Here is a 23,462-nt window from a genome sequence, read left to right on the forward strand (position 1 = left end):
TGATAAAGACCGAACTTCTCCCACCTCCTCGATGAACAGCCAGGGGTGACAAGGGCCTCCCAGGATGGAGGGTTTCTTCAGCCCGTGCTGGAAGATGTTCTTCAGGGCGGGACACAGAGTTCCTCTGGCCAGGTCCGTCACGGCCTCGGTCACCGAGTCGTCGCCGGCGAGCGAGTACTGATGGAGAGACGGAGCTTCAGGACGTGGACACCAAGACAACATGGGCGTCTCTCACCTCTTTGCTTCGCTCGTCCAGGATCTCCACGAACTTGGCAGGAAACCAGCCTGAAGAAGAAGAGTTGAGAGAAGAACATCTCAGAGGGTCTCGGACTCACCTCGGAGGCCGTTGAGCTCGCCCACCCAGCAGTGCTCGTCCTTCTGAGAGACGATCTGAGAGACAGTGTGAGGAGACGTTTGCTAGGACAACGAGTTCGCTCACCGTGATGATGTCGTTCTTCCTGAAGCCCAGCTCGTCATCGTCGTGTCTCTCAAAGTCCAGCAGAGCTTTGGCTCGTCGGCGCCGGTTTCGTGACACGACCAAGAAGTTCTCGTGGTCTCGCTGGTGACTCTCCATGGAGTAGTCTGGAGTCAACTCCTGCAGGAACATCAACTGCTCAGAGAACAACGTCGAGATACTTTTGGTCTCATTGAAAATCTTTGTCCTTCATGAAGCATTTACATATTTAACGTGTTCTTAAACATGTATGATTGACACATGTGTAAGTATCTATGTAACGTGTTCTTAAACATGAATGATTGACACATGTGTAAGTATCTATGTAACGTGTTCTTAAACATGAATGATTGACACATGTGTAAGTATCTATGTAACGTGTTCTTAATCATGTATGATTGACACATGTGTAAGTATCTATGTAACGTGTTCTTAAACATGTATGATTGACACATGTGTAAGTATCTATGTAACGTGTTCTTAAACATGAATGATTGACACATGTGTAAGTATCTATGTAACGTGTTCTTAAACATGAATGATTGACACATGTGTAAGTATCTATGTAACGTGTTCTTAAACATGTATGATTGACACATGTGTAAGTATCTATGTAACGTGTTCTTAAACATGTATGATTGACACACGTGTAAGTATCTATGTAACGTGTTCTCAAACATGTATGATTGACACACGTGTAAGTATCTATGTAACGTGTTCTTAAACATGAATGATTGACACATGTGTAAGTATCTATGTAACGTGTTCTTAAACATGAATGATTGACACATGTGTAAGTATCTATGTAACGTGTTCTTAAACATGAATGATTGACACATGTGTAAGTATCTATGTAACGTGTTCTTAATCATGTATGATTGACACATGTGTAAGTATCTATGTAACGTGTTCTTAAACATGTATGATTGACACATGTGTAAGTATCTATGTAACGTGTTCTTAAACATGAATGATTGACACATGTGTAAGTATCTATGTAACGTGTTCTTAAACATGAATGATTGACACATGTGTAAGTATCTATGTAACGTGTTCTTAAACATGAATGATTGACACATGTGTAAGTATCTATGTAACGTGTTCTTAAACATGTATGATTGACACATGTGTAAGTATCTATGTAACGTGTTCTTAAACATGTATGATTGACACACGTGTAAGTATCTATGTAACGTGTTCTCAAACATGTATGATTGACACATGTGTAAGTATCTATGTAACGTGTTCTTAAACATGTATGATTGACACACGTGTAAGTATCTATGTAACGTGTTCTTGAACATGTATGATTGACACATGTGTAAGTATCTATGTAACGTGTTCTTAAACATGTATGATTGACACATGTGTAAGTATCTATGTAACGTGTTCTTAAACATGAATGATTGACACATGTGTAAGTATCTATGTAACGTGTTCTTAAACATGAATGATTGACACATGTGTAAGTATCTATGTAACGTGTTCTTAATCATGTATGATTGACACATGTGTAAGTATCTATGTAACGTGTTCTTAAACATGTATGATTGACACATGTGTAAGTATCTATGTAACGTGTTCTCAAACATGTATGATTGACACATGTGTAAGTATCTATGTAACGTGTTCTTAAACATGAATGATTGACACATGTGTAAGTATCTATGTAACGTGTTCTTAAACATGAATGATTGACACATGTGTAAGTATCTATGTAACGTGTTCTTAAACATGAATGATTGACACATGTGTAAGTATCTATGTAACGTGTTCTTAAACATGTATGATTGACACATGTGTAAGTATCTATGTAACGTGTTCTCAAACATGTATGATTGACACATGTGTAAGTATCTATGTAACGTGTTCTTAAACATGAATGATTGACACATGTGTAAGTATCTATGTAACGTGTTCTTAATCATGTATGATTGACACATGTGTAAGTATCTATGTAACGTGTTCTTAAACATGTATGATTGACACATGTGTAAGTATCTATGTAACGTGTTCTTAAACATGAATGATTGACACATGTGTAAGTATCTATGTAACGTGTTCTTAAACATGAATGATTGACACATGTGTAAGTATCTATGTAACGTGTTCTTAAACATGAATGATTGACACATGTGTAAGTATCTATGTAACGTGTTCTTAAACATGTATGATTGACACACGTGTAAGTATCTATGTAACGTGTTCTCAAACATGTATGATTGACACATGTGTAAGTATCTATGTAACGTGTTCTTAAACATGAATGATTGACACATGTGTAAGTATCTATGTAACGTGTTCTTAAACATGAATGATTGACACATGTGTAAGTATCTATGTAACGTGTTCTTAAACATGTATGATTGACACACGTGTAAGTATCTATGTAACGTGTTCTCAAACATGTATGATTGACACATGTGTAAGTATCTATGTAACGTGTTCTTAAACATGTATGATTGACACACGTGTAAGTATCTATGTAACGTGTTCTTGAACATGTATGATTGACACATGTGTAAGTATCTATGTAACGTGTTCTTAAACATGTATGATTGACACATGTGTAAGTATCTATGTAACGTGTTCTTAAACATGAATGATTGACACATGTGTAAGTATCTATGTAACGTGTTCTTAAACATGAATGATTGACACATGTGTAAGTATCTATGTAACGTGTTCTTAATCATGTATGATTGACACATGTGTAAGTATCTATGTAACGTGTTCTTAAACATGTATGATTGACACATGTGTAAGTATCTATGTAACGTGTTCTTAAACATGAATGATTGACACATGTGTAAGTATCTATGTAACGTGTTCTTAAACATGTATGATTGACACATGTGTAAGTATCTATGTAACGTGTTCTTAAACATGAATGATTGACACATGTGTAAGTATCTATGTAACGTGTTCTTAAACATGAATGATTGACACATGTGTAAGTATCTATGTAACGTGTTCTTAAACATGTATGATTGACACACGTGTAAGTATCTATGTAACGTGTTCTCAAACATGTATGATTGACACATGTGTAAGTATCTATGTAACGTGTTCTTAAACATGTATGATTGACACACGTGTAAGTATCTATGTAACGTGTTCTTGAACATGTATGATTGACACATGTGTAAGTATCTATGTAACGTGTTCTTAAACATGTATGATTGACACATGTGTAAGTATCTATGTAACGTGTTCTTAAACATGTATGATTGACACACGTGTAAGTATCTATGTAACGTGTTCTTAAACATGTATGATTGACACACGTGTAAGTATCTATGTAACGTGTTCTTAAACATGTATGATTGACACATGTGTAAGTATCTATGTAACGTGTTCTTGAACATGTATGATTGACACATGTGTAAGTATCTATGTAACGTGTTCTTAAACATGTATGATTGACACACGTGTAAGTATCTATGTAACGTGTTCTTAAACATGTATGATTGACACATGTGTAAGTATCTATGTAACGTGTTCTTGAACATGTATGATTGACACATGTGTAAGTATCTATGTAGCGTGTTCTTAAACATGTATGATTGACACATGTGTAAGTATCTATGTAACGTGTTCTTAAACATGTATGATTGACACATGTGTAAGTATCTATGAAACGTGTTCTTAAACATGTATGATTGACACACGTGTAAGTATCTATGTAACGTGTTCTTGAACATGTATGATTGACACACGTGTAAGTATCTATGTAACGTGTTCTCAAACATGTATGATTGACACACGTGTAAGTATCTATGTAACGTGTTCTTAAACATGTATGATTGACACATGTGTAAGTATCTATGTAACGTGTTCTTAAACATGTATGATTGACACATGTGTAAGTATCTATGTAACGTGTTCTTAAACATGTATGATTGACACATGTGTAAGTATCTATGTAACGTGTTCTCAAACATGTATGATTGACACATGTGTAAGTATCTATGTAACGTGTTCTCAAACATGTATGATTGACACATGTGTAAGTATCTATGTAACGTGTTCTCAAACATGTATGATTGACACATGTGTAAGTATCTATGTAATGTGTTCTCAAACATGTATGATTGACACATGTGTAAGTATCTATGTAACGTGTTCTTAAACATGTATGATTGACACATGTGTAAGTATCTATGTAACGTGTTCTTAAACATGTATGATTGACACATGTGTAAGTATCTATGTAACGTGTTCTTAAACATGTATGATTGACACATGTGTAAGTATCTATGTAACGTGTTCTTAAACATGTATGATTGACACATGTGTAAGTATCTATGTAACGTGTTCTTAAACATGTATGATTGACACATGTGTAGGTATCTATGTAACGTGTTCTTGAACATGTATGATTGACACACGTGTAAGTATCTATGTAACGTGTTCTTGAACATGTATGATTGACACATGTGTAAGTATCTATGTAACGTGTTCTTGAACATGTATGATTGACACATGTGTAAGTATCTATGTAACGTGTTCTTAAACATGTATGATTGACACATGTGTAAGTATCTATGTAACGTGTTCTTAAACATGTATGATTGACACATGTGTAAGTATCTATGTAACGTGTTCTCAAACATGTATGATTGACACATGTGTAAGTATCTATGTAACGTGTTCTCAAACATGTATGATTGACACATGTGTAAGTATCTATGTAACGTGTTCTTAAACATGTATGATTGACACATGTGTAAGTATCTATGTAACGTGTTCTCAAACATGTATGATTGACACATGTGTAAGTATCTATGTAACGTGTTCTTAAACATGTATGATTGACACATGTGTAAGTATCTATGTAACGTGTTCTTAAACATGTATGATTGACACATGTGTAAGTATCTATGTAACGTGTTCTTAAACATGTATGATTGACACATGTGTAAGTATCTATGTAACGTGTTCTTAAACATGTATGATTGACACATGTGTAAGTATCTATGTAACGTGTTCTTAAACATGTATGATTGACACATGTGTAAGTATCTATGTAACGTGTTCTCAAACATGTATGATTGACACATGTGTAAGTATCTATGTAACGTGTTCTCAAACATGTATGATTGACACACGTGTAAGTATCTATGTAACGTGTTCTCAAACATGTATGATTGACACATGTGTAAGTATCTATGTAACGTGTTCTTAAACATGTATGATTGACACACGTGTAAGTATCTATGTAACGTGTTCTCAAACATGTATGATTGACACACGTGTAAGTATCTATGTAACGTGTTCTCAAACATGTATGATTGACACACGTGTAAGTATCTATGTAACGTGTTCTCAAACATGTATGATTGACACATGTGTAAGTATCTATGTAACGTGTTCTCAAACATGTATGATTGACACATGTGTAAGTATCTATGTAACGTGTTCTTAAACATGTATGATTGACACATGTGTAAGTATCTATGTAACGTGTTCTTAAACATGTATGATTGACACATGTGTAAGTATCTATGTAACGTGTTCTCAAACATGTATGATTGACACACGTGTAAGTATCTATGTAACGTGTTCTCAAACATGTATGATTGACACACGTGTAAGTATCTATGTAACGTGTTCTCAAAACATGTATGATTGACACACGTGTAAGTATCTATGTAACGTGTTCTCAAACATGTATGATTGACACACGTGTAAGTATCTATGTAACGTGTTCTCAAACATGTATGATTGACACATGTGTAAGTATCTATGTAACGTGTTCTTAAACATGTATGATTGACACATGTGTAAGTATCTATGTAACGTGTTCTCAAACATGTATGATTGACACACGTGTAAGTATCTATGTAACGTGTTCTCAAACATGTATGATTGACACATGTGTAAGTATCTATGTAACGTGTTCTCAAACATGTATGATTGACACATGTGTAAGTATCTATGTAACATGTTCTTAAACATGTATGATTGACACATGTGTAAGTATCTATGTAACGTGTTCTTAAACATGTATGATTGACACATGTGTAAGTATCTATGTAACGTGTTCTCAAACATTTATGATTGACACATGTGTAAGTATCTATGTAACGTGTTCTCAAACATGTATGATTGACACATGTGTAAGTATCTATGTAACGTGTTCTTAAACATGAATGATTGACACATGTGTAAGTATCTATGTAACGTGTTCTCAAACATGTATGATTGACACATGTGTAAGTATCTATGTAACGTGTTCTTAAACATGTATGATTGACACATGTGTAAGTATCTATGTAACGTGTTCTCAAACATGTATGATTGACACATGTGTAAGTATCTATGTAACGTGTTCTCAAACATGTATGATTGACACACGTGTAAGTATCTATGTAACGTGTTCTCAAACATGTATGATTGACACATGTGTAAGTATCTATGTAACGTGTTCTCAAACATGTATGATTGACACATGTGTAAGTATCTATGTAACGTGTTCTCAAACATGTAAGATTGACACATGTGTAAGTATCTATGTAATGTGTTCTCAAACATGTATGATTGACACATGTGTAAGTATCTATGTAACGTGTTCTCAAACATGTACGATTGACACACGTGTAAATATCTATGTAACGTGTTCTCAAACATGTATGATTGACACATGTGTAAGTATCTATGTAATGTGTTCTCAAACATGTATGATTGACACATGTGTAAGTATCTATGTAACGTGTTCTCAAACATGTATGATTGACACATGTGTAAGTATCTATGTAACGTGTTCTCAAACATGTATGATTGACACATGTGTAAGTATCTATGTAACGTGTTCTTAAACATGTATGATTGACACATGTGTAAGTATCTATGTAACGTGTTCTCAAACATGTATGATTGACACATGTGTAAGTATCTATGTAACGTGTTCTCAAACATGTATGATTGACACACGTGTAAATATCTATGTAACGTGTTCTCAAACATGTATGATTGACACATGTGTAAGTATCTATGTAATGTGTTCTCAAACATGTATGATTGACACATGTGTAAGTATCTATGTAACGTGTTCTCAAACATGTATGATTGACACATGTGTAAGTATCTATGTAACGTGTTCTCAAACATGTATGATTGACACACGTGTAAGTATCTATGTAACGTGTTCTCAAACATGTATGATTGACACATGTGTAAGTATCTATGTAACGTGTTCTCAAACATGTATGATTGACACATGTGTAAGTATCTATGTAACGTGTTCTCAAACATGTATGATTGACACATGTGTAAGTATCTATGTAACGTGTTCTCAAACATGCCACAAAGGACTCACAGCGCGGGAGTGTCGCGGGTCGAGGCAGTGAAAATGTTCTGCTGTTTGTGTGATGGCTTCTCTCAGCGCTGCCACCAACTCTGTCTGCTTGATGTTCTTGGACTTCAGACTCTCGGCCTCGTCCTCCCCGAACAACAGAGAGCTCAGCGTGGACTTCCTGTGCAGCGACTGCCTCCTCACCACCTGCAGGGAGGACATTTATTCTGAAGCAGAGAAGAAGACATGCTTTTATTCTGAAGCAGAAAAGAGGAAGTCCGGACCTTGCCGAGGCTGCTGGCGAGAGAGTTGTTTCCTGTGCTGAGCTGAGCTTGTTCGTTGAGGATGTAGTTGAGATGTTTGTGTCTGTGAGCCTCCAGAGCTTCTTGAGTCAGAGATCCTGTGAGTCTCAGAGACTCCCCGAGGATGGAAGGAGCGTCGCCCAGTTGACTGGGAAGATCTGACAGAGTGTTGAAGATGGAGGCAGAGTTTTCTGACAAGGTGAGTTCCTCCTCCTGCGACCAGAAGGTTCTAGTGAGACATGGTTCATCAGCTTCTCTACGGACGTGTACCTTGTTCTTCAGCATGCCCAGGGTGACCTGGAACAGCACCAGAGAGCCCTGGTAGAAGAGCAGATCCCAGATCCTCAGCAGCAGACGGACGTCCACCACGCTGGCGAAGGAGGTGAGGAACCAGTGCAGCGTGATCAGAGACAGCTCTGGACAGAAGAAGACTTCAGGAGGAGCCGCGGAGGAGATGGCAGCAGCTCACCGATGTCGTGGTCCAGCAGGAGGCGGTCCAGAGCAGGAAGGTACTGCACGATGAGCTGCCGAAGCACCCGCTGATCCGTCTGCACCCCCAGCAGCGTGGACGAGAAGTAGGCTGGAGGCAGGAGGTCCTCGATCAGAGCACACATCATCCACAGAGCGTCCTCCTCCTCCAGGAACAGCAGCAGACAAGAGACCACCTGGAGCACAGACACCCGTGAGGATCTTCACTCGTGGTTCCCACGGGTTCTTCTCACCATGCCGGTGCCCTGACAGTAGCCGATGTCGGGGTACAGCCAGGCCAGGCCCCTCAGGACCCTCCTGAGCCGGGGGACCCCGACACTGCTCATGCTGTTGAAGCAGACGTTGGTGGGCATCGTCCGTAACAAGTCCTTCTCGATCTGAGAGGAAACAAGACTTGACTTGAGATCCACCTGTGACAACAAAACACTTCTATCGTCTTCTATCGTCCTCTATCGTCCTCTATCGTCTTCTATCGTCCTCTATCGTCCTCTATCGTCCTCTATCGTCCTCTATCGTCTTCTATCGTCTTCTATCGTCCTCTATCGTCTTCTATCGTCCTCTATCGTCCTCTATCGTCTTCTATCGTCTTCTATCGTCCTCTATCGTCCTCTATCGTCCTCTATCGCCTTCTATCGTCCTCTATCGTCCTCTATCGTCCTCTATCGTCTTCTATCGTCCTCTATCGTCCTCTATCGCCCTCTATCGCCCTCTATCGCCTTCTATCGTCTTCTATCGCCTTCTATCGTCTTCTATCGCCTTCTATCCTCTTCTATCGTCCTCTATCGTCTTCTATCGTCCTCTATCGTCCTCTATCGCCCTCTATCGCCTTCTATCGTCCTCTATCGTCCTCTATTGCCTTCTATCGTCTTCTATCGTCCTCTATCGTCCTCTATCGCCTTCTATCGTCCTCTATCGTCCTTCTATCGTCCTCTATCGTCCTCTATCGCCTTCTATCGTCCTCTATCGTCCTCTATCGTCCTCTATCGTCCTCTATCGCCTTCTATCGTCTTCTATCGTCCTCTATCGTCCTCTATCGCCTTCTATCGTCTTCTATCGTCCTCTATCGTCCTTCTATCGTCCTCTATCGCCTTCTATCGTCCTCTATCGTCCTCTATCGCCTTCTATCGTCCTCTATCGTCTTCTATCGTCTTCTATCGCCTTCTATCCTCTTCTATCGTCCTCTATCGCCTTCTATCGTCCTCTATCGTCCTCTATCGTCCTTCTATCGTCCTCTATCGTCCTCTATCGCCTTCTATCGTCTTCTATCGCCTTCTATCGTCCTCTATCGTCCTCTATCGTCCTCTATCGTCCTCTATCGTCCTCTATCGTCCTCTATCGTCTTCTATCGTCTTCTATCGTCTTCTATCGTCCTCTATCGTCCTATTGCCTTCTATCGCCCTATCGCCTTCTATCGTCCTCTATCGTCCTCTATCGTCCTCTATCGTCCTCTATCGTCCTCTATCGTCCTCTATCGCCTTCTATCGTCCTCTATCGTCTTCTATCGTCCTCTATCGTCCTCTATCGTCCTCTATCGTCCTCTATCGTCCTCCATCGTCCTCCATCGTCCTCCATCGTCCTCCATCGTCCTCCATCGTCCTCCATCGTCCTCTATCGTCCTCTATCGTCTTCCATCGTCCTCTATCGTCCTCCATCGTCTTCTATCGTGTTCTATCGTCTTCTATCGTCCTCTATCGTCTTCTCTCGTCTTCTATCGTCTTCTATCGTCTACTATCGTCTTCTACCGCCTCTATCGTCCTTTATCGTCCTCTATCGTCTTCTATCGTCCTCCATCGTCTTCCATCGTCCTCTATCGTCCTCTATCGTCTTCTATCGTCCTCCATCGTCTTCCATCGTCCTCTATCGTCCTCTATCGTCTTCTATCGTCCTCTATCGTCTATCGTCTTCTCTCGTCTTCTATCTTCCTCTATCGTCTCCTCTTGTCTTCTATTGTCTTCTATTGTCTTCTATCGTCTTCTCTCGTCCTCTATCGTCTTCTCTCGTCTTCTATCTTCCTCTATCGTCTATTGTCTTCTCTCGTCTTCTATCTTCCTCTATCGCCTTCTATCGTCTTCTATCGTCTTCTATCGTCTCCTCTTGTCTTCTATCGTCTTCTCTCGTCTTCTATCTTCCTCTATCGTCTATCGTCTTCTCTCGTCTTCTATCTTCCTCTATCGTCTCCTCTTGTCTTCTATCGTCTTCTATCGTCTTCTCTCGTCCTCTATCGTCCTCTATCGTCTTCTCTCGTCTTCTATCTTCCTCTATCGTCTTCTCTCGTCTTCTATCTTCCTCTATCGTCTCCTCTTGTCTTCTATCGTCTTCTCTCGTCCTCTATCATCCTCTATCGTCTTCTCTAGTCTTCTATCTTCCTCTATCGTCTATCGTCTTCTCTCGTCTTCTATCTTCCTCTATCGTCTCCTCTTGTCTTCTATCGTCTTCTATCGTCTTCTCTCGTCCTCTATCGTCCTCTATCGTCTTCTCTCGTCTTCTATCTTCCTCTATCGTCTATCGTCTTCTATCGTTACCTCTCGTCTGTGTGTGTGTGTATCAATGAATACGTGTGTGTGTGTGTGTGTGTGTGTGTGTGTGTGTGTGTGTGTACCTGCTTGGACGTGGTGCTTTCATCGTTGCTGCTGTTCTTGATGATGTCTCTGTAACTGATCTCAGACGTTCTCTTCTTCTGCAGAGCTCCTGAGAGACGCATCCACAACTAGAACACAACACACTGTTGTCAACACTATACAAGCGTTTGTGTGTTGATGCGTGTCACGATACAAGGGTACGATATATAGTGATATACTGTGACAGTGTAGTAACAAGTATATATGTGTAGTATTGTCCAGTACTTGACTCTGGTGTTGTGATAGTGTAGTAACAAGTATATATGTGTAGTATTGTCCAGTACTTGACTCTGGTGTTGTGATAGTGTAGTAACAAGTATATATGTGTAGTATTGTCCAGTACTTGACTCTGGTGTTGTGATAGTGTAGTAACAAGTATATATGTGGAGTATTGTCCAGTACTTGACTCTGGTGTTGTGATAGTGTAGTAACAAGTATATATGTGTAGTATTGTCCAGTACTTGACTCTGGTGTTGTGATAGTGTAGTAACAAGTATATATGTGTAGTATTGTCCAGTACATGACTCTGGTGTTGTGATAGTGTAGTAACAAGTATATATGTGTAGTATTGTCCAGTACTTGACTCTGGTGTTGTGATAGTGTAGTAACAAGTATATATGTGTAGTATTGTCCAGTACTTGACTCTGGTGTTGTGATAGTGTAGTAACAAGTATATATGTGGAGTATTGTCCAGTACATGACTCTGGTGTTGTGATAGTGTAGTAACAAGTATATATGTGTAGTATTGTCCAGTACTTGACTCTGGTGTTGTGATAGTGTAGTAATAAGTATATATGTGTAGTATTGTCCAGTACTTGACTCTGGTGTTGTGATAGTGTAGTAACAAGTATATATGTGTAGTATTGTCCAGTACTTGACTCTGGTGTTGTGATAGTGTAGTAACAAGTATATATGTGTAGTATTGTCCAGTACTTGACTCTGGTGTTGTGAGAGATTTGGAAAACACCTTATATAATGAGATGGTAAATATCTTGTGAAATCGTCTTGGCCGAGGGTCCAGAACCGAGTCATACCAAAGAAAATACACCCGCTATGATATTGTGATAATATAAAAGTATTCCTGAAAACTGTGACATTATGAAACTGATATTGATTGTGTATTATTTGAACCATGAAATGACAAGTATATGTTCCTGTGTTTTTGAAGATTCATTTTTATGTTCATTATTCCTTGTATTATATGTGCCTGCAGTTATTCTATTGAATTTCAAGTGTTTGTTCGAGTGTTTTATCATAATATATATTATCATATAATATCATAAGTGTATAAAAAACTATTACAAGTTATGTTTAAGTTGAATATGCTAAAGTAGGAGCTAACTGCTAATCATTTCCTTGTTCAGTCGTACATCATGGAATTAACTTTTTGTCTTTGGCCCTTAAAGAAGTGACGACTTAACTTGCCTGCCACGGTACTAACATTCCTACGGGGTATACACACAAGAAGTAATACACAAACCTACTCAAAGCTAGTCTTTGAACATATACACACAAGAAGTAATACACAAACCTACTCAAAGCTAGTCTTTGAACATATACACACAAGAAGTAATACACAAACCTACTCAAAGCTAGTCTTTGAACATATACACACAAGAAGTAATACACAAACCTACTCAAAGCTAGTCTTTGAACATATACACACAAGAAGAAATACACAAACCTACTCAAAGCTAGTCTTTGAACACACACACAAGAAGTAATACACAAACCTACTCAAAGCTAGTCTTTGAACATATACACACAAGAAGTAATACACAAACCTACTCAAAGCTAGTCTTTGAACATATACACACAAGAAGTAATACACAAACCTACTCAAAGCTAGTCTTTGAACATATACACACAAGAAGTAATACACAAACCTACTCAAAGCTAGTCTTTGAACATATACACACAAGAAGTAATACACAAACCTACTCAAAGCTAGTCTTTGAACACACACACAAGAAGTAATACACAAACCTACTCAAAGCTAGTCTTTGAACATATACACACAAGAAGTAATACACAAACCTACTCAAAGCTAGTCTTTGAACATATACACACAAGAAGTAATACACAAACCTACTCAAAGCTAGTCTTTGAACACACACACAAGAATACACAAACCTACTCAAAGCTAGTCTTTGAACACACACACAAGAAGTAATACACAAACCTACTCAAAGCTAGTCTTTGAACACACACACAAGAAGTAATACACAAACCTACTCAAAGCTAGTCTTTGAACATATACACACAAGAAGTAATACACAAACCTACTCAAAGCTAGTCTTTGAACATATACACACAAGAAGTAATACACAAACCTACTCAAAGCTAGTCTTTGAACACACACACAAGAAGTAATACACAAACCTACTCAAAGCTAGTCTTTGAACACACACACAAGAAGTAATACACAAACCTACTCAAAGCTAGTCTTTGAACACACACACAAGAAGTAATACACAAACCTACTCAAAGCTAGTCTTTGAACATATACACACAAGAAGTAATACACAAACCTACTCAAAGCTAGTCTTTGAACATATACACACAAGAAGTAATACACAAACCTACTCAAAGCTAGTCTTTGAACATATACACACAAGAAGTAATACACAAACCTACTCAAAGCTAGTCTTTGAACATATACACACAAGAAGTAATACACAAACCTACTCAAAGCTAGTCTTTGAACACACACACAAGAAGTAATACACAAACCTACTCAAAGCTAGTCTTTGAACATATACACACAAGAAGTAATACACAAACCTACTCAAAGCTAGTCTTTGAACATATACACACAAGAAGTAATACACAAACCTACTCAAAGCTAGTCTTTGAACATATACACACAAGAAGTAATACACAAACCTACTCAAAGCTAGTCTTTGAACATATACACACAAGAAGAAATACACAAACCTACTCAAAGCTAGTCTTTGAACACACACACAAGAAGTAATACACAAACCTACTCAAAGCTAGTCTTTGAACATATACACACAAGAAGTAATACACAAACCTACTCAAAGCTAGTCTTTGAACATATACACACAAGAAGTAATACACAAACCTACTCAAAGCTAGTCTTTGAACATATACACACAAGAAGTAATACACAAACCTACTCAAAGCTAGTCTTTGAACATATACACACAAGAAGTAATACACAAACCTACTCAAAGCTAGTCTTTGAACACACACACAAGAAGTAATACACAAACCTACTCAAAGCTAGTCTTTGAACATATACACACAAGAAGTAATACACAAACCTACTCAAAGCTAGTCTTTGAACATATACACACAAGAAGTAATACACAAACCTACTCAAAGCTAGTCTTTGAACATATACACACAAGAAGTAATACACAAACCTACTCAAAGCTAGTCTTTGAACACACACACAAGAAGTAATACACAAACCTACTCAAAGCTAGTCTTTGAACACACACACACACACACACACACACACACACACACACACACACACACACACACACACACACACACACACACACACACACACACACACACACACACACACACACACACACACACACACACACACACACACACACGCACGCGCACGCACGCACACACGCTCATATAACACATGATCTAAGGGTTACTTCATAGAATCTGTTGACCTGATCTTCACTAGTTTCCACGGACGTGCATCACTGTCTTCTTCACCTCTGGTCTACCTGTCACTCACCTGAGGCCTCATGCTGTGAGGGATCCCGCCCAGAACCAGCGAGCGCAGTCTCTCTGAGCGCTGCAGGACCGGCTCGATGAGGTCCCAGGTCAGGTCGCCCACCGTGTGGTTGTGGGTGAACTCCAGGTGGGCCTGCCAGCGCAGCCTCTGCTGAGGGTTCTCGCGCTGGGGGGAACCTTCAGGGGCCGACCAGGACTTAGGCTCCACCCCCACTGGATCAGAGCACAATTGTGTTGTTGTGTTGTTGTGTCGCACACTCAGACGCACAACAAGCCTCTGGCTGAGTGAGCGACACAAAGTCACATGAGCTTCATCTGATCCAGGAACAGAACATTTACCTTCGATGTCCACTTTGAAACCGAACTCGTCGAACTGGACCTCGTGCGGTTCTGACAAGTCTTTCTGGAGAAAAACACAACTTTAGTGGAGAAACAACTTCATGATCAGTGAAGATGTTTGGAAACATGTCATGGAAACATGTCATGGAAACATGTCATGGAAACATGTCATGGAAACATCTCATGGAAACATGTCATGGAAACATCTCATGGAAACATGTCATGGAAACATGTCATGGAAACATGTCATGGAAACATGTCATGGAAACATGTCATGGAAACATCTCATGGAAACATGTCATGGAAACATGTCATGGAAACATGTCATGGAAACATGTCATGGAAACATGTCATGGAAACATGTCATGGAAACATGTCATGGAAACATGTCATGGAAACATGTCATGGAAACATGTCATGGAAACATGTCATGGAAACATGTCATGGAAACATGTCATGGAAACATGTCATGGAAACATGTCATGGAAACATGTCATGGAAACATGTCATGGAAACATGTCATGGAAACATGTCATGGAAACATGTCATGGAAACATGTCATGGAAACATGTCATGGAAACATGTCATGGAAACATGTCATGGAAACATGTCATGGAAACATGTCATGGAAACATGTCATGGAAACATGTCATGGAAACATGTCATGGAAACATGTCATGGAAACATGTCATGGAAACATGTCATGGAAACATGTCATGGAAACATGTCATGGAAACATGTCATGGAAACATGTCATGGAAACATGTCATGGAAACATGTCATGGAAACATGTCATGGAAACATGTCATGGAAACATGTCATGGAAACATGTCATGGAAACATGTCATGGAAACATGTCATGGAAACATGTCATGGAAACATGTCATGGAAGCATCTCATGGAAACATGTCATGGAAGCATCTCATGGAAACATGTCATGGAAACATGTCATGGAAACATGTCATGGAAACATGTCATGGAAACATGTCATGGAAACATGTCATGGAAACATGTCATGGAAACATGTCATGGAAACATGTCATGGAAACATGTCATGGAAACATGTCATGGAAACATGTCATGGAAACATGTCATGGAAACATGTCATGGAAACATGTCATGGAAACATGTCATGGAAACATGTCATGGAAACATGTCATGGAAACATGTCATGGAAACATGTCATGGAAACATGTCATGGAAACATGTCATGGAAACATGTCATGGAATCATGTCATGGAAACATGTCATGGAAACATGTCATGGAAACATGTCATGGAAACATGTCATGGAAACATGTCATGGAAACATGTCATGGAAACATGTCATGGAAACATGTCATGGAAACATGTCATGGAAACATGTCATGGAAACATGTCATGGAAACATGTCATGGAAACATGTCATGGAAACATGTCATGGAAACATGTCATGGAAACATGTCATGGAAACATGTCATGAAAGCATGTCATGGAAACATGTCATGGAAACATGTCATGGAAACATGTCATGGAAACATGTCATGGAAACATGTCATGGAAACATGTCATGGAAACATGTCATGGAAGCATCTCATGGAAACATGTCATGGAAGCATCTCATGGAAACATGTCATGGAAACATGTCATGGAAACATGTCATGGAAACATGTCATGGAAACATGTCATGGAAACATGTCATGGAAACATGTCATGGAAACATGTCATGGAAACATGTCATGGAAACATGTCATGGAAACATGTCATGGAAACATGTCATGGAAACATGTCATGGAAACATGTCATGGAAACATGTCATGGAAACATGTCATGGAAACATGTCATGGAAACATGTCATGGAAACATGTCATGGAAACATGTCATGGAAACATGTCATGGAAACATGTCATGGAAACATGTCATGGAAACATGTCATGGAAACATGTCATGGAAACATGTCATGGAAACATGTCATGGAAACATGTCATGGAAACATGTCATGGAAACATGTCATGGAAACATGTCATGGAAACATGTCATGGAAACATGTCATGGAAACATGTCATGGAAACATGTCATGGAATCATGTCATGGAAACATGTCATGGAAACATGTCATGGAAACATGTCATGGAAACATGTCATGGAAACATGTCATGGAAACATGTCATGGAAACATGTCATGGAAACATGTCATGGAAACATGTCATGGAAACATGTCATGGAAACATGTCATGGAAACATGTCATGGAAACATGTCATGGAAACATGTCATGGAAACATGTCATGGAAACATGTCATGGAAACATGTCATGGAAACATGTCATGAAAACATGTCATGGAAACATGTCATGGAAACATGTCATGGAAACATGTCATGGAAACATCTCATGAAAGCATGTCATGGAAACATGTCATGGAAACATGTCATGGAAACATGTCATGGAAACATGTCATGGAAACATCTCATGAAAGCATCTCATGGAAGCATCTCATGGAAGCATGTCATGGAAACATGTCATGGAAACATGTCATGGAAACATGTCATGGAAACATGTCATGGAAACATCTCATGGAAACATCTCATGGAAACATGTCATGGAAACATGTCATGGAAACATGTCATGGAAGCTTCTCATGGAAGCATCTCATGGAAACATGTCATGGAAACATGTCATGGAAACATGTCATGGAAACATGTCATGGAAACATGTCATGGAAACATGTCATGGAAACATGTCATGGAAACATGTCATGGAAACATGTCATGGAAACATGTCATGGAAACATGTCATGGAAAAATCTCATGGAAACATCTCATGGAAACATCTCATGGAAACATGTCATGGAAACATGTCATGGAAACATGTCATGGAAACATGTCATGGAAACATCTCATGGAAACATCTCATGGAAACATGTCATGGAAACACGTCATGGAAACATGTCATGGAAACATCTCATGGAAACATGTCATGGAAACATGTCATGGAAACATGTCATGGAAACATGTCATGGAAACATCTCATGGAAACATGTCATGGAAACATGTCATGGAAACATGTCATGGAAACATGTCATGGAAACATGTCATGGAAACATGTCATGGAAACATGTCATGGAAACACGTCATGGAAACACGTCATGGAAACACGTCATGGAAACATCTCATGGAAACATCTCATGGAAACATCTCATGGAAACATCTCATGGAAACATCTCATGGAAACATGTCATGGAAACATCTCATGGAAACATCTCATGGAAACATCTCATGGAAACATGTCATGGAAACATCTCATGGAAACATCTCATGGAAACATCTCATGAACATCGACGACACACTGAGACTCTGAAGACCTTCAGCAGCTTCAAGACACAACGTGGTTCTGAACGTTGAGTGACATGTGTCTCATGATTCTCAGTGTTTACGACGTTCCAGCTCTTGACAGATCCAGTTCTTACTTGATGGTACTTGGCTAGAAGGTCTTGAGGCCACATGCTGGGCGTGAGGGCAGAGAAGGGACCTCCAGGCGCTGGTGTGTAGGTCCCTGGAACAACAAGTGTGATTGACAGATTTGATTGACGTGAAGACGGAGATTCTTACCCGACATGGCAGCAGAAGAGAGAAGTCGTCACTGATCTGCAGAAGAAGAACGTTTGTATCCTGGACCTCAGCTCCTCACTTCAACTGATCCTGAGAAGAAGCATGAAGAACGTTTGTATCCTGGACCTCAGCTCCTCACTTCAACTGATTCTGAGAAGAAGCATGAAGAACGTTTGTATCCTGGACCTCAGCTCCTCACTTCAACTGATCCTGAGAAGAAGCATGAAGAACGTTTGTATCCTGGACCTCAGCTCCTCACTTCAACTGATCCTGAGAAGAAGCATGAAGAACGTTTGTATCCTGGACCTCAGCTCCTCACTTCAACTGATCCTGAGAAGAAGCATGAAGAACGTTTGTATCCTGGACCTCAGCTCCTCACTTCAACTGATCCTGAGAAGAAGCATGAAGAACGTTTGTATCCTGGACCTCAGCTCCTCACTTCAACTGATCCTGAGAAGAAGCATGAAGAACGTTTGTATCCTGGACCTCAGCTCCTCACTTCAACTGATCCTGAGAAGAAGCATGAAGAACGTTTGTATCCTGGACCTCAGCTCCTCACTTCAACTGATCCTGAGAAGAAGCATGAAGAACGTTTGTATCCTGGACCTCAGCTCCTAACTTCAACTGATCCTGAGAAGAAGCATGAAGAACGTTTGTATCCAGGACCTCAGCTCCTCACTTCAACTGATCCTGAGAAGAAGCATGAAGAACGTTTGTATCCTGGACCTCAGCTCCTCACTTCAACTGATCCTGAGAAGAAGCATGAAGAACGTTTGTATCCTGGACCTCAGCTCCTCACTTCAACTGATCCTGAGAAGAAGCATGAAGAACGTTTGTATCCTGGACCTCAGCTCCTCACTTCAACTGATCCTGAGAAGAAGCATGAAGAACGTTTGTATCCAGGACCTCAGCTCCTCACTTCAACTGATCCTGAGAAGAAGCATGAAGAACGTTTGTATCCTGGACCTCAGCTCCTCACTTCAACTGATTCTGAGAAGAAGCATGAAGAACGTTTGTATCCTGGACCTCAGCTCCTCACTTCAACTGATCCTGAGAAGAAGCATGAAGAACGTTTGTATCCTGGACCTCAGCTCCTCACTTCAACTGATCCTGAGAAGAAGCATGAAGAACGTTTGTATCCTGGACCTCAGCTCCTCACTTCAACTGATCCTGAGAAGAAGCATGAAGAACGTTTGTATCCTGGACCTCAGCTCCTCACTTCAACTGATCCTGAGAAGAAGCATGAAGAACGTTTGTATCCTGGACCTCAGCTCCTCACTTCAACTGATCCTGAGAAGAAGCATGAAGATGTTCCTCCCACAATCCACCATGTGACTCTCAGAGGCTTCAAGATATATTCTATTATATATTATCTAATATCAGTGAGTTAATATTATATTATATTATCTAATACAAGTGAGTTAATATTATATTATATTATCTAATATCAGTGAGTTAATATTATATTATATTATCTAATACAAGTGAGTTAATATTATATTATATTATCTAATATCAGTGAGTTAATATTATATTATATTATCTAATACAAGTGAGTTAATATTATATTATATTATCTAATATCAGTGAGTTAATATCATATTATATTATCTAATACAAGTGAGTTAATATTATATTATATTAATAATATCAGTGAGTTAATATCATATTATATTAGCTTATATCAGTGAGTTAATATTATATTATATTAATAATATCAGTGAGTTAATATCATATTATATTAGCTTATATCAGTGAGTTAATATTATATTATATTAATAATATCAGTGAGTTAATATCATATATTATCTAATACAAGTGAGTTAATATTATATTATATTAATAATATCAGTGAGTTAATATCATATTATATTAGCTTATATCAGTGAGTTAATATTATATTATATTAATAATATCAGTGAGTTAATATCATATTATATTAGCTTATATCAGTGAGTTAATATTATATTATATTAATAATATCAGTGAGTTAATATCATATTATATTAGCTTATATCAGTGAGTTAATATTATATTATATTAATAATATCAGTGAGTTAATATCATATTATATTAGCTTATATCAGTGAGTTAATATTATATTATATTAATAATATCAGTGAGTTAATATCATATTATATTAGCTTATATCAGTGAGTTAATATTATATTATATTAATAATATCAGTGAGTTAATATCATATATTATCTAATACAAGTGAGTTAATATTATATTATATTAATAATATTAATCTAAGCTAATATTAGCTTCTCATGTCACGACTTTCATTGATAAACATATGTCTGACGTCAACAGCTGCTGACGTCAGTGGCGAACAAATGATAAAAACGACGTATGTGATGGAAAACGATGCGTCAGTGACAGTAAAGACGCACAATGATGATGTCACGTTATTTTAACGTCATTAATGGTAGATTTAGTGAGTTTTCAGCTGTTAGCATCTGAACGTTAGCATTAGCACCAGCGTCGTAAGGTCGCATCACTCACCGTCACTTCCGCAGAGAACAGGAAACGAAGGTTTGTCTTCACGACGTTAAACTTCCGACATTAAAGACGTTTTTCTTTCTTCACTTCGACATTTTCTGTGCATCGCGCACCTGCTCACGACCCAACAGCGACTCTGTATCCCTGCGCGCGGGACGCTTTCTTCCATTGGGGAAAGTAGATCCAGATCCCGGAACTTGACGTTTACCGAGAGTATCCTTCCGCGGAGTCATTGATGACGTAGGTTTTGAGTTCATTCATTTTGAAGTTTTGAATTCAACTCGTTCATAAAACACTTCAATGAGAAGAGAAATCGATTATATTGATGAGTGATTCTATTGATTGATGATTGATTATGTTTGATGACATTGATGATTGATTATATTGATTGATGATTGATTATGTTGATGTTTGATGATATTGATGATTGATTATATTGATTGATGATTGATTATGTTGATGTTTGATGATATTGATAATTGATTATATTGATTGATGATTGATTATGTTGATGTTTGATGATATTGATAATTGATTATATTGATTGATGATTGATTATGTTTGATGACATTGATGATTGATTATATTGATTGATGATTGATTATGTTGATGTTTGATGATATTGATAATTGATTATATTGATTGATAATTGATTATGTTGATGTTTGATGACATTGATGATTGATTATATTGATTGATGATTGATTATTTTGATGCTTGATGATATTGATGATTGATTATATTGATTGATGATTGATTATGTTGATGTTTGATGACATTGATAATTGATTATATTGATTGATGATTGATTATGTTGATGTTTGACAATAATGGTAATTGATTATATTGATTGATGATTGATTATTTTGATGTTTGATGACATTGATGATTGATTATATTGATTGATGATTGATTATGTTGATGTTTGATGACATTGATGAGTGATTATATTGATTGATGATTGATTATATTGATGTTTGATGACATTGATGAGTGATTATATTGATTGATGATTGATTATATTGATGTTTGATGACATTGATGATTGATTATATTGATTGATGATTGATTATGTTGATGTTTGATGACATTGATGAGTGATTATATTGATTGATGATTGATTATGTTGATGTTTGATGACGTTGATGAGTGATTATATTGATTGATGATTGATTATGTTGATGTTTGATGACATTGATGAGTGATTATATTGATTGATGATTGATTATGTTGATGTTTGATGACATTGATTATTGATTATATTGATTGATGATTGATTATGTTGATGTTTGATGACATTGATGATTGATTATATTGATTGATGATTGATTATGTTGATGTTTGATGACATTGATGATTGATTATATTGATTGATGATTGATTATGTTGATGTTTGATGACATTGATGAGTGATTATATTGATTGATGATTGATTATGTTGATGTTTGATGACATTGATGAGTGATTATATTGATTGATGATTGATTATGTTGATGTTTGATGACATTGATGATTGATTATATTGATTGATGATTGATTATGTTGATGTTTGATGACATTGATGAGTGATTATATTGATTGATGATTGATTATGTTGATGTTTGGTGACATTGATGAGTGATTATATTGATTGATTATGTTGATGTTTGATGATGATGTCAAAAAGAACTTTAACAATCAATATAATACTCAATAAAATATATACTTTAAATACTGCAGACACATCCTTCTTGTTTACACACAAAATAAACACAATAGTGTCAACGACACAAACACATGATAAGATCATGTTGTGACATCATTTATATTGATAGATATAGTGATGATTGATTATATTTATGATTAATGATATTGATAAATCATTCTATTGATGATTTATCATGTGATTTAAATGTGCCATCGTTGTAGTTTCACGTCAGGCCAGAAGGAGGCAGTGTTGCTCTACATCACGTGGTCAAATAACCGCATGTATGTGACGTCACCTCCTTCTAAACACTGGTTTTCATTGAACTGATCGATAGTTCAGTTGTTATGACGCAGCTTACATTCTGTTGCCAGAACTACATGATATTCAATCACATCGAAGAAAGAAGCGAAAAAAATACAGATTTTATTTCAAAATATTCAAATGAAATTTACGTT

The 23,462-nt window shown here is 37.8% G+C and overlaps 1 protein-coding gene across 2 annotated transcripts in view; it reads right to left on the minus strand.

Annotated features, from left to right (window-relative positions):
• Positions 1–21,463, minus strand: part of sgsm3 (small G protein signaling modulator 3) — a 23,287-nt gene extending 1,824 nt beyond the window's left edge. The window contains exons 1-15 of one of the 2 annotated variants that reach the window (XM_087808406.1): positions 21,324–21,463; positions 18,816–18,905; positions 18,674–18,759; positions 15,232–15,295; positions 14,894–15,105; positions 11,142–11,249; positions 8,776–8,919; positions 8,523–8,718; positions 8,324–8,469; positions 8,036–8,266; positions 7,776–7,958; positions 440–595; positions 336–390; positions 236–285; positions 25–177 (exon numbers count right to left, since the gene is read on the minus strand). In XM_087808406.1, coding sequence (XP_087664532.1) covers positions 25–177; positions 236–285; positions 336–390; positions 440–595; positions 7,776–7,958; positions 8,036–8,266; positions 8,324–8,469; positions 8,523–8,718; positions 8,776–8,919; positions 11,142–11,249; positions 14,894–15,105; positions 15,232–15,295; positions 18,674–18,759; positions 18,816–18,822 — 1,791 coding nt within the window. In that variant the 5' untranslated portion in view covers positions 18,823–18,905; positions 21,324–21,463. Of the gene's footprint in view, positions 1–24; positions 178–235; positions 286–335; positions 391–439; positions 596–7,775; positions 7,959–8,035; positions 8,267–8,323; positions 8,470–8,522; positions 8,719–8,775; positions 8,920–11,141; positions 11,250–14,893; positions 15,106–15,231; positions 15,296–18,673; positions 18,760–18,815; positions 18,906–19,014; positions 19,059–21,323 lie in introns of those variants that run through there. The other variant, XM_087808407.1, reaches the window with a different exon arrangement.
• Positions 21,464–23,462: the final 1,999 nt, after the last annotated feature.

Source organism: Callionymus lyra, chromosome 15 (assembly GCF_982586985.1).
Source record: "Callionymus lyra chromosome 15, fCalLyr1.hap1.1, whole genome shotgun sequence".
Taxonomy (NCBI): Eukaryota; Metazoa; Chordata; class Actinopteri; order Syngnathiformes; family Callionymidae; genus Callionymus; species Callionymus lyra.